This window comes from Corticium candelabrum, chromosome 1, assembly GCF_963422355.1.
Source record: "Corticium candelabrum chromosome 1, ooCorCand1.1, whole genome shotgun sequence".
Taxonomy (NCBI): domain Eukaryota; kingdom Metazoa; phylum Porifera; class Homoscleromorpha; order Homosclerophorida; family Plakinidae; genus Corticium; species Corticium candelabrum.
The window spans coordinates 2,210,916-2,229,039 of NC_085085.1; the positions used below are offsets into that span (position 1 = coordinate 2,210,916).

Here is an 18,124-nt window from a genome sequence, read left to right on the forward strand (position 1 = left end):
CGAACTTGATGCAAGCATATGTATATAGATAGATTGGAAATACTATATATAGTATTACAGTACGTGTTCAAGGTTAAGTTAATTAAGCTACGCATCCGTGTACATCTCAACGATCGTTCAGACCTGCATAGCGTATAGTAGACATACACAAGTCGGAAGGATGCGAGATTTCCACCTTCACTCGTTCCGATAGCTGGCCCGCTTGTTCAAAAGGTTTTATCGCTACCGCGAAGCTGTATTGGACTATAGACTTAACAGCGGAGACACAGCAAGTTTCAGCTCTGATCTACTGCATGGAGGAACGTAGAGATCAAACGTGTTAGACTCTCTAAGCCTCGCTGCTGAGAAGACAAAGAAACAGCGAACTGTCGTATAGTTACATACATGCGCCGAAGATGAAAATCTATTTCATCAAGAAGCGTAACGCGACGTTAGAATGTATCAGATTCGAACAACATGCAAGCAGCAGAAAAGAGTCGAACAATATTTGTTGGTGCGCAACGCACACAATCTAATTTTCTCTCCAATGATAATGCTAAGACTTCACAACAAACACAACGTGACTCGAAAGAGAGTTCAAGAAATACAAACAAGTAAGACGCTTAGAAGAAGAATAAAGTGAGCAAGACGAATCACTACCAGGAGGTCTGAAGAACCAACGGTATTCGTGTAGTCTATACTACCACGACACAGCCGAAGCAGAAGGTCAAGGTTCGTTCTTGGGTGTACTTATACTTCTGATATAGTTAATAAAAATTAAGCCCTGGCCGACCGAGCTAAGTGTGAACGAAAGCCTTATATCAACTTCAAATAGGTACATGTACATGCAGAAACAGATGTCATGCACTGGTAACCTATTCCGTTGGCACAGCAGACGTACCATGCAGTCCTTTAACTTTGAGACACTCCGCTCAAATAATTACTGAAATGTCTAAGGTAAAACAGACACTCAACCAAAGATTGTCAGAGACTTAGACAGACTATGATCCGGACTGAGAACAAGAGATGTGACGTGACTGTCGATGTAGTCAAGAGACTGAGATATCCTCTACTTGGACGACCCGGTATAACTGCCTCATAGATGCTTTGCCCCAAGTAGACTCAAGGTAGAGGAGTCTGAGGTTTTCGCACAGTATCCTACTGTGTTCACTGCATGGTCTGGGCAAGTATGACACAGAGTACAAGATTAAGCTTGAGCCCAAGGTCAAACCTTGGCCTCTCAGGACCCCACGAGGAGTGGCAGTGTCCTACATAAAGAAAGTCAAGAAGGAGTTTACCAGAATGAAGTCACTTAGAGTCACATCCCGTGATGAAAGACCAATAGACTGGTGTTCTCCAAGTAGTTCCCAAGTCTAACGAGACAGTCAGGCTCATGCAGTGTTGATCTCTCAAAGCTGAACGAGTCAGTAAGCGGAAAGAACGCATGCGTCCTTCCAGCAGCTAGGGAACAGTCGCTCAGACGAACGACTCAAAAGCGTTCAGAAATTAGACACAAACTCTGGATTTTGGCAGATACCTCTAGCAAAAGAGTCCCGACCACTTACAACATTCATAACACCGTTTGGTTGGTATACTACTCTAACCGACTCTTTCGGAATCTTATCTGCGCCAGAACACTTCAAGAAGAGAGTGCAACAGACTCTGGAAGGCTTGGAAGGATTGGTATAGTCTGTATGTCTGGTGGACGACGCCCTTGCATATCCAAACCCACACAGGAGCATGACCGTCGCCTTCATGCAGTGTTAGAGCTAGTTACCCAAATTGCAAAAAGCATTTGTTGCAACAAGTTGGTCAAGTTTGTTGGAACAGCTTCTTCTGGGCAATGGGCATGAATAGGGCTCTGCATGAGGCCAGAGTTAGTCACACCAACTTTCGCTTTGCGAAGTCAGGTAACGTACGCTACCAGCTGTTCTCGCGTGTCTGGTAATGTTTTCGTGGTTCCCAACCAAGCGGTTTTGGCTAATAACCGCACTGACCAAAATTCAAAGGCAGTGGCGTCGCAACGCATACGCCTGGGGAGGCCACGACCCCCAATATTAGCAGATGTAGCCTTTAATTAAGACAATGGAAAAAATCTGCATAAAAAGGTTAACTTAACTTAATTAATTAAAACACCAGCAGCCGGCCTCCCCAATTTTGGAAGTCCAGCGATCCCCTTGCATGTGCTAGCTAACAGGCGATGGCTGGCACCAATCTATAGGAGGGGGACGAACGCCCCACTTGGATCCGCCACTGTACCCAGTTTAATTAATTAATTTCATCACGAACACTAACATAACCACTTACAGCACTCACGTTCGATCCTTATTGGGACAGTATGCGCTTCATCGACAACACTGCAACAAATCTCTGGTGCGGATCGGATCTCTGTAGCACCGTTCTAGACTCGACCCAGTCTTTCGTCATTCCCCGGATCGTCAATCATTGAGAATTGACAATCCGGGGAATGACGAGGGCGGAGATAGACTGGATCGAGTCTAGAACTGTTCGCAATCAGTCTGCACCAGACACCTATAACAATACTAAGAACGTTTGCCTTACTTTCTCAAACTGCTGCAACATTATACTTACAGCAACATCATTTGATAACAATGTCAGAGTGTAACTAATTGGTTTGCCAATTGTAAAGCTTTTCTTAGCAGTCCAGAGCTTAACGTCACAAACATAAACGAGTTTAGTTAGACAACATTCATGTTGTTGTTTCACGAGCTGCAAGAGACAGCTGACCACAACCACCTGCAGTCATCACCCGCTTCATCTCCATCCATCTCGATCTCTTGCAATTTTAATTATGCAATGATGAGATTTTCAATACAAAACAAATGTAGAGCGTGTCCATGAGTTCATTATAGAGTTGTCACATACAATTTTACGCCTACCAAGTGTAACAGACATTGACAGCATACCTGACTACTACACTGTAGTAGCTTTCATCTCTTCTGGAGTAGCAGTATCCAATAACAATCAAATATTCGATTGCTTTTACTTACAAAACGACAAATGTTGAAAACTAAACAAGAAATGATTGTTTTTATTTTGCATAGAAAGGAAATGCATGCAGTTTCACTGAAACCCATAAAGGTACCACTAATCTAGCTGTTAATCTCCTATTTGTGTTTAAGTCTCTGTCTCTGACATAGACACCAGTACACACAACCATGTAAGTGGGGCCCGAATCATTTGTATGGTAAATGTTTGTCTTTCAAGAAAATAAAACTTCAATCAGTGTATGTACACAATAAAATAAAATAGATAAAACACTAATGTCCTCATATGACATATGAGCTAAATGAAAGTCAGCCTTTGTACAGCTCCCAAACACTATATTACAATGATCATGTATAATGATTTCCATGTGGATCCTATACAGTCATCAGCCTTTTTTCCTTATTGCCTCTTCTTCTAACTTCATTATGATGGTGATACCTGCCCCACAACATCTACTCCAAAAACTTTGTTTGCCTCAATTCTACGTCCTCGTTCCAGTAATGGAGTGATCAGCAGTCGACGATGGGCTTTATCAGGAAGATTGGCACGCCACTTCTCTAACATAGCCTGAGCTCGAAGTTCAGGAGTGTCCTGCTCCTGTTTTATGATGGCAAGATTACCTAAAAGTGTAAACATGTCCGGATCCAAAGTCAAAGCAAACTTTTCCCACCAGCTTTGTATAACTTCGGCGAGACTATGCAGCTCCTTTGCGGTGACCATCTCATCAGCTTTAAGAGATACAAACCAACAAAACGTAAATAAATTGCTGTTTGCTTTCATGTATGAAATGAACAAACCCAGAAAAAGCACATGATTGTATACAATTATGTCAGTTGGATGCTTTTAGTAAGTATAGAATCGACTTTGCAAATGTTCTGACAGCATGCTTTCTATAAATAACGTCCAATACCTCCGTGTCTGATGTTATCTCACAGTCACTTAGTAAGATGCCCCTTTATCCAACAACAAATATGGTCTTTGACACACGTGGCTGAGCGTGCGCACACACATGTGCACGCACACACAAATTGGCAAATGGCAAATGGCAAATGGATAAGAAGCTGCCGTTAAACGGTAAAGCCGCAGCCAGATGGCTGGGTTCCTGTGCACTAAGTAGCAGCTATGGACTGTGCTAAGCAATCCCTCACAGGAGCACCGACTGCAACGCAAACTGTGGTGTGTGGGCGCCCAAAGTCCCACCCATACCCCAGCAACTGATGGACTTTGTCGCAGTCGGAGGCCTTTGCCACCCCAGTCAAAGACCAGGTACTCATTTATACTCCTGACACACACACACACACACACACACACACACACACACACACACACACACACACACATTCCAGCAACACACCATACACAATCACAATGTGAATAACTGTCTCATGGGCAGTCTTCAATCAACATACTGACACAGTACAATAACTTTTGAACAACATCTTGCAACCAATCATAGTAATATCCATCAATTATCAAACTACAAACCTGTAGCCAACGGTGAACTCGACACTGCACATTCGATATCTGATCTCTAAAAAGACAACCAGTCTCACACAAAAAGCTAATCAAACATTCAAAATAACATATTTATTACTGCCAATTCAGTCAATAAATAAGATAATTTTTGCTGATACTACACAAAACGTGTTAAGCCAAACAAATCAAATAAAATCAGTACTCACTATCACAGGTCTAGACAATGCGTGCCACTTTATTATGAAGTTTCACTTTCAGTGCAAACTCAGATGTTATTCTTATAGGGTAATTGCCTGCATGGATAGCCTTTCACAGTTTGGCACAACTAGCCTGCATAACTGAGTTAGATACAGCTGACATAAGCCCAACCCAAAATACATGCAATTAGATTTAATATGGCCCAACTCTCTTTCTCTTTTGCACCTGAAATATCTACATAACAAACTGCGAAGTATGTGATCAAAGTCAGTGTTGCTGGAGATGCACTATAGTATTACAGATAGTACATGAGGACGACAGCTTGATTACATATCGATCACATGTATAATGCTAAACTAGTTGATCCAGATAAAGTCTCACTCACTCTGTCATCCTGAATGTCCTGAACAAGACGAGGAGTAAACTTTAGATGAAGTGTTTCATTGCCCTGCTTAATATCTACGATGCATCTGTTTGAGCGATGGTCATCATCACCATGCTTGAACTCCACAATTACGTCATATTTTGCGTCCAAACATTTCCAGTTGTCCCAGAATTCAGGAGCAGCTACAGTCTGAAAATCAAATGCATTAGAAAGCACACTACTGTAACTGCAAGCATACAGTTATACCGGTAGCTGTGAAGTAGCTTCCCAATCACCATCTGTAATACTAAATTCAATGTCGTCTTTACAGTTTATTTTCATTTCTCGATTCAAACATAAGAAATGACGCTTTGGTGACGCACTACTTTCATCACGTTTCATATCCTACCACCACATGCAAATTTCACAATGTTATAATCAACTGGGATATAAGCTCACAACATCATTCATCAACACACCTCAATAACCTCACGACAACTGTCATGGCAGTGAATAGTGAGATTCCAAATATTCAATAACGGTCTTTCTTGATAACCAAACACAGAAAAACGCATTGTTTTCGAAGCCATAAACATGTCAACAGACTTTCCGAACCACCAATGCCAACACAAGTGATTTACATTCAATGTACCACTGGCAAGGTCATACTCACAGTCTACGCCATCAACATTCACTTCGTCCAAATCAGAATTAAATGTCACTATGGCTTTCGGCTGCCATGATTGAGACGGCGTAGAAGTATCGCACATAGCTCTCATGAGTGACAAATGCCATCCTTTCGAATCAACAGGAGGAGGTAAGTATACTTTGACATGTTTGAGAAATGTTAATCCATGAGGTTCAAAAGCGTAAAATGGACTCAAAATGTATCCATCATTGGCTGGAGCAGAAGGTGGTATTAGTCTTTCGTCAACAAACATGTGCATGTTTAGGTTGACTGGTTCGCTCACAGCACCTTCAGGAATCAAAATGGACAAACTGCCTGAACTGTAGCGTCCACCTTCAGGACCAACCGTTATCTCCAGTGTAGCTATTGGCTTCACTTGTGCCATCTCTGTGAAAGAACAGTAAAATTACCAAATTAATACTTATGCCAGTTGTTTCAAGTAAACAGTAAACTATCACGACACAACAGAATGTCACTAATAAAATCATTTTCCCTATAAACCACACTTCCAAAGCTGCGTAAACTGACTTTATCGACACTTAGAACCAAGAAACACGTCCAAATCAATGCAGACAACTGCTCAAACGTCCGATTTGACAAACCCAATTTGTAGTTGATCATTGATTAAATCTTGTCCCATGTCTAACTGTTATATCGCGTCATGACCTACACTAACACACTTTACACTAAATGTCATGACTTAGCTACACTAGCACACTCTGCACTAAATGTAACGCCACCAGCCACATGCAGATACACAAAAATTGGAAAAAGATAACAACCAAAGTGCAATATGATTATCCAAAAATCCCATAAAACAACCAGCTGTCTCTGGAGCACAGTAGCTAAAGAAACAAAAGCATGATATTTGAAAGTTCAAGGAGATTATGACCTCATTTTTCTTAAAGGTCATTCTAATTAACAACCACTTTGAGTCTTTATGAGACAACAAAAATTCAGCTACCAAACTACTGAAGTTTGCCAGACAAATCAAAGCTCAATCTACAACATCTAAAAGGAGACCAAACAGACAATGAACAAGCAGATAGGTAAACTGATAGAAAGACAGAAGGTGTTTGGCTATCTATAAGTAAGTAATGTCCCAGCATTGTAAACAAGTCACCAGTTATATTTTCTTCTGTTGATTCTTCCGTCATAGTTGTTGTAGCCTTAACATTTCTGACACCTAAAATAATTCAAACATTTAAGTAACAATTTTTAAGTGGCAACACAAGGTATCAAAGTCAACATGTCTATAAACCAAATAATTAACTGGAATACTCACCAGCAGAGATGTTGCTTTCGTCATCATCAGACTAAACACAACAACAATCAGTCAACATAAAACATACAATCACTTTTGTTCTTACGTACATTCAGTACACTGCGATCAGCACCATTTTCAACTAACACATCAACTGTTTTCATATGTCCTTTCTGAAATGCAACCTGTAGCGATGTAGCTCCATTGCCGTCTGTAGCATTCACGCTAGCTCCCTTTGCTATGAGCATTGCACAAACCTCAGGGCAATCATTCTTGCCAAAAGCTGCTTTATGAAGAGCAGTTTGATGAAAATTATTGGTAGCAAACACATCAGCATTGCAATCCAAAAGATGTTTAACTGTTGATGGTAAACCAGACTCACAGGCCAAATGTAGTGGTTGGTTGCCATCTTTATCCACTGCATCAATCCTGGCGTTGTATTTTAGTAAAGTAGAACACAATTCAGGACTGTCTATCACTCCACCAGCTGCTGTATGTAATGGTGTTTGTCCATCTCTATTCACTGCATTTGTAGGAGCTCCACAATTAATTAACAACCGAACAGTCGAACTGTGAGCTGAATTCCCAAGCTGACTTAAATATTCAATTAGTACCAAAGAAAGCGGGTGCCTTTTGTTTACAGTGCCATAATCCTTGCATGCCAAATGAAGTGGTTGGTTGCCATCTTCATCCACTGCGTCAATATTGGCTTCATGTTGCAGTAAAATTGAACACAATTCAGAACAATCTTCACTGCTCCCAGCTGCTGCATGTAGTGGTGTTTGATTGGTTCTATTCACTGCTTTCACATCTGCTCCATTAGAGAGTAATAGCCTACAAGTTCTTGTATGACCTTGTTTGCATGCCAAGTGTAGTGGTTGGTTGCCATCTTTATCCACTGCATCAATCTTGGCTTTGTGTTTTAGTAAAATTGAACACAATTCAGAACAATCTCTATTGCTACTAGCTGCTGCAAGTAGTGGTGTTTGATTGCTTCTATTCACTGCTTTCACATCTGCTCCCTTAGAGAGTAATAGCCTACAAGTTCTTGTATGACCTTGTTTGCATGCCAAGTGTAGTGATTGGTTGCCATCTTCATCCACTGCATCAATCTTGGCTTTGTGTTCTAGTAAAATTGAACACAATTCAGAACAATCTCTATTGCTACTAGCTGCTGCATGTAATGGTGTTTGATTGCTTCTATTCACTGCTTTCACATCTGCTCCGTTAGAGAGTAATAGCCTACAAGTTCTTGTATGACCTTGTTTGCATGCCAAGTGTAGTGGTTGGTTGCCATCTTCATCCACTGCATCAATCTTGGCTTTATGTTCTACTAAAATAGAACACAATTCACGACAGTCTTCCAATCCACCAGCAGCTGTATGTAGTGGTGTTTGTCCACTTTTATTCAATGCGTTTACATCTGCTCCACAACCCACTAATAGTTGGACAGTCTGAATGTTACCATTTTCAGCTGCTATGTGCAAAGCATGACTACTATCATCTACTATAGCAGATTCCAATATGGATTCACTTGCCAAATCTAAAGGTCTTCTTTGTTGCTTGTTTAGAGCAGTCACATCAGCCCCATGAGATAACAATAAATTCCCAGTTGCGGCATGCCTTTGCTTGCATGCCAAGTGTAGTGGTTGGTTGCCATCTTCATCCACTGCATCAATCTTGGCTTTGTGTTCTAGTAAAATTGAACACAATTCAGAACAATCTCTATTGCTACTAGCTGCTGCAAGTAGTGGTGTTTGATTGCTTCTATTCACTGCATTCACATCTGCTCCACAACCCACTAATAGTTGGACAGCCTGAATGTTACCATTGTCAGCTGCTATGTGCAAAGCATAACTACTACCTACTCTGGCAGATTGCAATATGGATTCACTGGCCAAATGTAAAGGTATTCTTTGTTGCTTGTCAAGAGCAGTCACATCAGCTCCATGAGATAACAATAAACTTCCAGTTGCAAAATGCCCTCGTTTACATGCCAAGTGTAGTGGTTGGTTGCCATCTGCATCCACTGCATCAACATCGGCTTCATGTTCTAGTAAAAGAGAACACAAGTCAAAATATTCTTTGTTTCCACCGGCTGCTATAAGTAGTGGTGTTTTTGCATATTTATTCACTGCTTTCACATCTGCTCCATTAGAGAGTAATAGCCAACAAGTTTTTGTATGACCTTGTTTACATGCCAAGTGTAGTGGTTGGTTGCCATCTTCATCCACTGCATCAATCTTGGCTTTGTGTTCTAGTAAAATTGAACACAATTCAGAACAATCTCTATTGCTACTAGCTGCTGCATGCAGTGCTGTTTGATTGCTTCTATTCACTGAATTCACATCTGCTCCATTAGAGAGTAATAGCATACAAATTCTTGTATGACCTTTTTTACATGCCAAGTGTAGTGGTTGGTTGCCATCTTCATCCACTGCATCAATATTGGATTTGTGTTTTAGTAAAATTGAACACAATTGAGAACAATCTCTATTGCTACTAGCTGCTGCATGTAATGGTGTTTGATTGCTTCTATTCACTGCTTTCACATCTGCTCCCTTAGAGAGTAATAGCCTACAAGTTCTTGTATGACCTTGTTTGCATGCCAAGTGTAGTGATTGATTGCCATCTTCATCCACTGCATCAATCTTGGCTTTGTGTTCTAGTAAAATTGAACACAATTGAGAACAATCTCTATTGCTACTAGCTGCTGCATGTAATGGTGTTTGATTGCTTCTATTCACTGCTTTCACATCTGCTCCGTTAGAGAGTAATAGCCTACAAGTTCTTGTATGACCTTGTTTGCATGCCAAGTGTAGTGATTGGTTGCCATCTTCATCCACTGCATCAATCTTGGCTTTGTGTTCTAATAAAATTGAACACAATTGAGAACAATCTCTATTGCTACTAGCTGCTGCATGTAATGGTGTTTGATTGCTTCTATTTACTGCTTTCACATCTGCTCCATTAGAGAGTAATAGCCTACAAGTTCTTGTATGACCTTGTTTGCATGCCAAGTGTAGTGATTGGTTGCCACCTTTATCCACTGCATCAATCTTGGCTTTGTGTTCTAATAAAATTGAACACAATTCAGAACAATCTCTATTGCTACTAGCTGCTGCATGTAATGGTGTTTGATTGCTTCTATTTACTGCTTTCACATCTGCTCCATTAGAGAGTAATAGCCTACAAGTTCTTGTATGACCTTGTTTGCATGCCAAGTGTAGTGATTGGTTGCCACCTTTATCCACTGCATCAATCTTGGCTTTGTGTTCTAATAAAATTGAACACAATTCAGAACAATTTCTATTGCTACTAGCTGCTGCAAGTAGTGGTGTTTGATTGCTTCTATTCACTGCTTTCACATCTGCTCCCTTAGAGAGTAATAGCCTACAAGTTCTTGTATGACCTTGTTTGCATGCCAAGTGTAGTGGTTGGTTGCCATCTTCATCCACTGTATCAATCTTGGCTTTATGTTCTACTAAAATAGAACACAATTCACGACAGTCTTCCAATCCACCAGCAGCTGTATGTAGTGGTGTTTGTCCACTTTTATTCAATGCGTTTACATCTGCTCCACAACCCACTAATAGTTGGACAGTCTGAATGTTATCATTGTCAGCTGCTATGTGCAAAGCATGACTACTATCATCTACTATAGCAGATTCCAATATGGATTCACTTGCCAAATCTAAAGGTATTCTTTGTTGCTTGTCAAGAGCAGTCACATCAGCCCCATGAGATAACAATAAATTCCCAGTTGCGGCATGCCTTTGCTTGCATGCCAAGTGTAGTGGTTGCTTGCCATCTTCATCCACTGCATCAATCTTGGCTTTGTGTTCTAGTAAAATTGAACACAATTCAGAATAATCTCTATTGCTACTAGCTGCTGCATGCAGTGCTGTTTGATTGCTTCTATTCACTGCATTCACATCTGCTCCATTAGAGACTAATAGCCAACAAGTTCTTGTATGACCTTGTTTGCATGCCAAGTGTAGTGATTGGTTGCCATCTTCATCCATTGCATCAATCTTGGCTTTGTGTTCTAGTAAAATTGAACACAATTCAGAACAATCTCTATTGCTACTAGCTGCTGCAAGTAGTGGTGTTTGATTGCTTCTATTCACTGCATTCACATCTGCTCCATTAGAGAGTAATAGCGTACAAGTTTCTATATGACCTTGTCTACATGCCAAGTGTAGTGGTTGGTTGCCATCTTCATCCACTGCATCAATCTTGGCTTTGTGTTCTAGTAAAATTGAACACAATTCAGAACAATCTCTATTGCTACTAGCTGCTGCAAGTAGTGGTGTTTGATTGCTTCTATTCACTGCATTCACATCTGCTCCACAACCCACTAATAGTTGGACAGCCTGAATGTTACCATTGTCAGCTGCTATGTGCAAAGCATAACTACTACCTACTCTGGCAGATTGCAATATGGATTCACTGGCCAAATATAAAGGTATTCTTTGTTGCTTGTCAAGAGCAGTCACATCAGCTCCATGAGATAACAATAAACTTCCAGTTGCAAAATGCCCTCGTTTACATGCCAAGTGTAGTGGTTGGTTGCCATCTGCATCCACTGCATCAACATCGGCTTCATGTTCTAGTAAAAGAGAACACAAGTCAAAATATTCTTTGTTTCCACCGGCTGCTATAAGTAGTGGTGTTTTTGCATATTTATTCACTGCTTTCACATCTGCTCCCTTAAAGAGTAATAGCCTACAAGTTTTTGTATGACCTTGTTTACATGCCAAGTGTAGTGGTTGGTTGCCATCTTCATCCACTGCATCAATCTTGGCTTTGTGTTCTAGTAAAATTGAACACAATTCAGAACAATCTCTATTGCTACTAGCTGCTGCAAGTAGTGGTGTTTGATTGCTTCTATTCACTGCATTCACATCTGCTCCATTAGAGAGTAATAGCGTACAAGTTTCTATATGACCTTGTCTACATGCCAAGTGTAGTGGTTGATTGCCATCTTCATCCACTGCATCAATCTTGGCTTTGTGTTCTAGTAAAATTGAACACAATTCAGAACAATCTCTATTGCTACTAGCTGCTGCAAGTAGTGGTGTTTGATTGCTTCTATTCACTGCATTCACATCTGCTCCACAACCCACTAATAGTTGGACAGCCTGAATGTTACCATTGTCAGCTGCTATGTGCAAAGCATAACTACTACCTACTCTGGCAGATTGCAATATGGATTCACTGGCCAAATGTAAAGGTATTCTTTGTTGCTTGTCAAGAGCAGTCACATCAGCTCCATGAGATAACAATAAACTTCCAGTTGCAAAATGCCCTCGTTTACATGCCAAGTGTAGTGGTTGGTTGCCATCTGCATCCACTGCATCAACATCGGCTTCATGTTCTAGTAAAACAGAACACAAGTCAGGATATTCTTTGTTTCCACCGGCTGCTATAAGTAGTGGTGTTTTTGCATATTTATTCACTGCTTTCACATCTGCTCCCTTAGAGAGTAATAGCCAACAAGTTTTTGTATGACCTTGTTTACATGCCAAGTGTAGTGGTTGGTTGCCATCTTCATCCACTGCATCAATCTTGGCTTTGTGTTCTAGTAAAATTGAACACAATTCAGAACAATCTCTATTGCTACTAGCTGCTGCATGCAGTGCTGTTTGATTGCTTCTATTCACTGCATTCACATCTGCTCCATTAGAGAGTAATAGCATACAAATTCTTGTATGACCTTTTTTACATGCCAAGTGTAGTGGTTGGTTGCCATCTTCATCCACTGCATCAATCTCAACATTGTGTTCTAATAAAATTAAACACAATTCAGAACAGTCTCCCTTTCCACCAGCTGCTGTATGTAGCGGTGTTTTTCCACTGCTATTCATCGCATTTACATCTGTTCCACAACCCACTAATAGTTGGACAGCCTGAATGTTACCATTGTCAGCTGCTATGTGCAAAGCATAACTACTACCTACTCTGGCAGATTGCAATATGGATTCACTGGCTATGTGCAAAGCATAACTACTCCCTACTCTGGCAGATTGCAATATGGATTCACTGGCCAAATGTAAAGGTATTCTTTGTTGCTTGTCAAGAGCAGTCACATCAGCTCCATGAGATAACAATAAACTTCCAGTTGCAAAATGCCCTCGTTTACATGCCAAGTGTAGTGGTTGGTTGCCATCTGCATCCACTGCATCAACATCGGCTTCGTGTTCTAGTAGAACAGAACACAAGTCAGGATATTCTTTGTTTCCACCGGCTGCTATAAGTAGTGGTGTTTTTGCATATTTATTCACTGCTTTCACATTTGCTCCCCTAGAGAGTAATAGCCAACAAGTTTTTGTATGACCTTGTTTACATGCCCAGTGTAGTGGTTGGTTGCCATCTTCATCCACTGCATCAATCTTGGCTTTGTGTTCAAGTAAAACAGAACACAATTCAGGACAGTCTTTCTCTCCACTGGCTGCTGTATGTAATTGTCGTGTTTGTTGACTTTCATTCACTGCATTCATATCAGCTCCACAATCCACTAACATCTGAACAACCTGACTATGACCTCTTGTAATGGCTATGTAGAGAGCGCAGTTACCATGACGATCTGCTAAATTCACACTTTCCTTTGTTACCAGTGGACGCCACAGAGCCCTAGAATCATTTGAACATTTAGCAGCTATGAGAAGAGGGGTATCTCCGTCATTGTTACGAGAAGTAACATTGGCTTGGTGATCAACTAACAGTTGACAAATATCAGCATTCTTACGACGAGCAGCGGCATGAAGAGGCTCATTTCCATCCTTATCTGTCGGATTGACGTTCGCACCTCGTGACAGCAAGAACGAACAAATCTCGGGATTTCCAAACATGACGGCATAGTGTAGAGCTGTACGTCTAACACCTCCATCCACAGCATTCACGTTCTCTCCTTGTTCAACCAGTCGTCGAACCTCCTCCCAGTCTTTGTCCCGCGCAGCTTGAGCGACATTTCGTTCCATGCTTTTTGCGCTAGAGTTTCTCACAACGTCCACTAGCTCACACAATCACACAATCACTTATCAGCTATCGTTGCAATCATTTTTTCTTACAGAAACTCTCAAAGACTTGACCAACGACCCCTAGTCACGAGGTTTTGCACGTCAGGTTTTAGCAACAAGAATGCAATTTCCCGGATGCCAAAGCACATGTGTAAGCACGTGTTACAACACGTGGAATACCAATTTAGCGCGGCTATGGCGCGCAGCCAGCCCCTCCCCTTTTGACTGATGTCTACAGCTGTCCTTTCTAGCTAGACATAGTTTGGTGTCAATCATAGTTTATCCCACCAACCTATTGCTAGCGAGGTGTCGGCACATTTGCTGCAGCATTAAAGATTACCTAGCTAGGCTCTCTGCAGTTGTCTAGTCGAGACCAACTTGCTTACTATCAACACTATGCTCGGTCTCCTCGCGAGAGTGTAACGTCAGCACGTGGTCGAGCACGTGACTTGAGCGAGCACGTGACTTGAGGGAGCGCGCGAAGAGAGGACTGTTACTGGGTATAGTACGAGTCTATGGTTTCCAGGTACACTACAGTTGTAAGCGGACAGCCATTATTAAGTGTCTAGGGGGATTTGGCAAAATTTGCCGAGGACTACAAACTTAAGAATATGTAACCCCTTACAAAATGTGCCCTAGAAGACTTTCGACCCCCCAATGCCTGACGGTTAAATTTATGTGACCTCACCAGTGTGTGTGTGTGTGTGTGTGTGTGTGTGTGTGTGTGTGTGTGTGTGTGTGTGTGTGTGTGTGTGTGTGTGTGTGTGTGTGTGTGTGTGTGTGTGTGTGTGTGTGTGTGTGTGTGTGTGTGTGTGTGTGTGTGTGTGTGTGTGTGTGTGTGTGTGTGTGTGTGTGAGTTATAGTGATGTTGCTAGGGATTGGGACGAACAAGTCTGGTTCATCTAAACTGTCGCAACCTGTCTCGACTTTACTTATCGTCGTCGTCTGTACGTACGTGTCTTAACCTTCGACTCCTACAATGTCCAAAATTTTTCGTCTGACTGTAACTCTTCACACTCGCTGTCATTTACTAGGTTTGCACTTGCGGAAGCTCCTCGTGTCCGTAGAGTTCGTTTGCAGCCATTGACTTTACTAAATGCATGGCTCTCGATTAATAAAACATAAGTTTTCTTGCGTACACTAATTTTCCCTGCATGGGAAAGTAGCTTATGACAATCAGCGTATTTTCGAAGTTTGGAAAGAAGTTGCTTCCTATCTCGATACAACTGAGTAGCAATCAACTGTTTTGAGCTTTGCTTTGTTGCTTTGAAGCTTCGCTTCTTTCCGACTGTGTTTGCTTGGCCTTGGTTGAAAGCATACAGTTCAAGGTGATTGTAGTACTTTCTGCAAACCTCTTCGTCTCTTCCAAATAAATTTTGCTAAATTTGTTTACTTCCTGTAGACTTATCTTTTCTTCATCAAACGATTGCTTCATGCCAGCTCTCGGAAGAAATCGTCGCATTAGAAAAGATGCATTGACCGTCTCCGAGAGCTTCAAGACCACAGAAAGAAATTACAGAAGCAATTGCGAGATCGCATATCAGAGGCTGAGAAAATTTTAAATCAACTGCATCTGGTAATGCGTTGTGACCCCTGCAAATTACTGCATTTTAAACCTAGTTATGCCACCAACAATTTTCCAACTCCCGGACACTTAGTTAATAACGACCAGCTCCTATTTAAATTAATACTGTAATCTAATGCAATGTATTGTTTGTAACACAACGTCTAAACAATTAGGCAATAATTGAAGTAACACTCTCAACAGTTACTGCTCTCAGAACTCAAACACTGACGCTCAACCGGGCACACTCCGTTTCACAGAACTTATTAGCAACTCTACTTAACGCGCGTTGTCCGCCAATACATCACTAAACAATGGAACAACATGTGGTTCAAACCGGTATCCACAGATACTACAAATCCGCAACCTAATTACTACTCTCCGTATACACAACAAGACACTGCAATACTCACCCACCATCAATACATCACACCATTCACAACCAACGTGACAACACCGAACCTTTCCCTCTCTACCTAACACATGAGTCGAAAAATCTCTCAACTACCCCAAGCGTCTCGACGCTCGACCAATCCCAGCCGACCGTGCCACAGCGTCAAGTAACACTAGGACGAGCCAACTATCATGACCGACGTCAGAGCAGAGACGGTCACAAGTGAGCAAGAGCAGGGCATTGACGACACAGACGAGATGTCGATGACCGAGGCGAGCATGCGACAAGTGTTCATGCTCTTCGACAAGGACGAGAGCGGAACGATATCGACCGACGAGCTGAAATCCGTCTTCAAGTCACTCGGTCAGAACCCGAATATGGCAGAACTACAGGCAATGATATCAGAGGTCGATTCCGACGGTAAGAATGGAACACTAAGGAATAGAATTCTAGGGCAGGAAGATAGGAGGGACATGACGGAGCGTTTTTATCCTCTAGATTTGTTGCCATAGCTTCTATGATTAGAAATGTGGACGGATAAAGTTGATGATAATATTATTACACCTCGAGCAGTGGGTGGAATGGCGCGAGTAAATCGTCAACTGTCAAGATGTTTTGTAGTAGCTGAAAAGTGACACGACGTGCACGGAGTCCGATTCGTTACGGCATTGACCGTGCGATTTCGTAACTGGCGGGCTCGATGTCGGTTTCAGTAACAGTTTTTGAACAAAAGCTGTCTGCAGCCTCAGTTTATAGATGCAGCATGAATTAATCGCTCTCAGCAACAGCACTGTGCGTTTATCGTTTTTGCCGGTCTTCGTAATGCACAAGAATACGAAAGAGGCTCTGCCTTTATAAGTAAAGCTTTCCACACATGCGCAGCGATGGATAGACAGAGTACTGTAGTATGCGCCTGTGGTGTGTGTGTGTGTGTGTGTGTGTGTGTGTGTGTGTGTGTGTGTGTGTGTGTGTGTGTGTGTTTTGAATCACGTGACGTGTCATAACGCTGTAACACGTGATATCGTCAAAGCGTATAGCAATTGCACAATCTGCAGAGCCGAGATGCTCACTACAATACTATACTAACAAAAAGTGGTTGGCGTTACTTCCAGGAAACGGTGAAATCGACTTTCACGAATTCAGTGCCATGATGGCGAAATACATGAAGAGCAGTGACGACGACTACATTGAGCAGGTAAAGGAAGCATTCAAAATCATGGACATGGACCAGAACGGATTCATTGAGCCTCAGGAACTCAAAGAGGTGATGACCCGCTTCGGCCAGCGCCTGTCGGACGTCGACGTCGAAGACATGATCCGAGAGGCGGACATGGACGGAGACGGACGAGTCAATTTCGATGAATTCGAAGTTTTGATGATGAACAGCAAAGAGCAGTTGGCACTCTAAATCATGTCTCAGTCAAGTGACTCTCTTCCAGTCTACCAGATGCCTACTACACTGCACAGCAAAAATGTAATTCTATACACTAGAGATATAAGCAGTTTTACGTACTGTAGCTATCACTCACGTGTGAATTCAGCTAACTCACTTTCTGATGTCTGCTTAGTTTGTTTTCTATAGTAACATTGACGTCTGAAGACCGTGAATACTAGATATATCACAATGGCGTACACGTACTTGCTCCTATAGATTGTATGTTACCCCAGCAGGCCTAGGTCTGTCGCCCTATCCCGTATGTTGACACCAAAGTGATTTTGTAACTGTTAAAATTTAGGACACACTTGTCACTTATTCTGGCGTTCCCCATAGCCCAACCATTTCAATTAATTTTGCACCAATTCTAAAATCTGTCTACCCCTATCCAACCTAAAGTTTCCCCATCCTAGGAGCAAATACCCCGCCAGCCTCAATACGACTGTTCTCTACTTCTAGAAAGACGAAACAAATCTATTTCATTTTCTCTACGCTGGATTCTTTCTATGGCGTCACATCACATTTCTAGAGAACGTCCTGATCTGGTGAAGAAGCACTAAACCCTCTCTGCTAGCCTACTATAAAAATAGTAGCTACATTACAGAATAGCTGCTTCACACCTACATACCTATCACCTGTTAGTGAACATGAACATGAGAAGGGGGCTGGACACATTGACTGGCATTGTCCACATCTGCCACGCTAATTGACACCAGGGATGACTGCATGCA

The 18,124-nt window shown here is 41.8% G+C and overlaps 2 protein-coding genes across 2 annotated transcripts; one reads left to right on the forward strand and one right to left on the reverse strand.

The window, feature by feature from the left end:
- Positions 1 to 3,179: 3,179 nt before the first annotated feature.
- Positions 3,180 to 13,961, reverse strand: LOC134196192 (uncharacterized). Its single transcript, XM_062665270.1, has 8 exons — positions 7,089 to 13,961; positions 7,000 to 7,030; positions 6,838 to 6,900; positions 5,506 to 6,101; positions 5,294 to 5,431; positions 5,048 to 5,236; positions 4,474 to 4,519; positions 3,180 to 3,716 (listed from the first exon to the last, which is right to left on the reverse strand). Exons 1-8 carry the CDS (start codon positions 13,959 to 13,961, stop codon positions 3,412 to 3,414), a joined length of 8,241 nt encoding a protein of 2,746 aa, XP_062521254.1. The 3' UTR covers positions 3,180 to 3,411.
- Positions 13,962 to 16,146: 2,185 nt separating this feature from the next.
- Positions 16,147 to 17,558, forward strand: LOC134177191 (neo-calmodulin-like). The gene is made up of 2 exons (XM_062643949.1): positions 16,147 to 16,378; positions 17,071 to 17,558. The coding sequence occupies exons 1-2, from the start codon at positions 16,150 to 16,152 to the stop codon at positions 17,364 to 17,366; spliced, it is 525 nt and encodes a 174-aa protein (XP_062499933.1). The 5' UTR covers positions 16,147 to 16,149; the 3' UTR covers positions 17,367 to 17,558.
- The last annotated feature ends 566 nt before the right edge of the window (positions 17,559 to 18,124 follow it).

Excerpts from the sequence above, each read along its gene's own strand:
- LOC134196192 (XM_062665270.1), bottom strand. The coding sequence starts at position 13,961 with ATGGAACGAAATGTCGCTCAAGCTGCGCGGGACAAAGACTGGGAGGAG. Across the intron at positions 7,031-7,088 it reads CTGATCGCAGTGTACTGAAT|TCTGATGATGACGAAAGCAA; the intron begins GTACGTAAGAAC and ends TGTTGTGTTTAG. Across the intron at positions 3,717-4,473 it reads GAGTTCACCGTTGGCTACAG|CTGATGAGATGGTCACCGCA; the intron begins GTTTGTAGTTTG and ends TATCTCTTAAAG.
- LOC134177191 (XM_062643949.1), top strand. The coding sequence starts at position 16,150 with ATGACCGACGTCAGAGCAGAGACGGTCACAAGTGAGCAAGAGCAGGGC. Across the intron at positions 16,379-17,070 it reads ATCAGAGGTCGATTCCGACG|GAAACGGTGAAATCGACTTT; the intron begins GTAAGAATGGAA and ends CGTTACTTCCAG.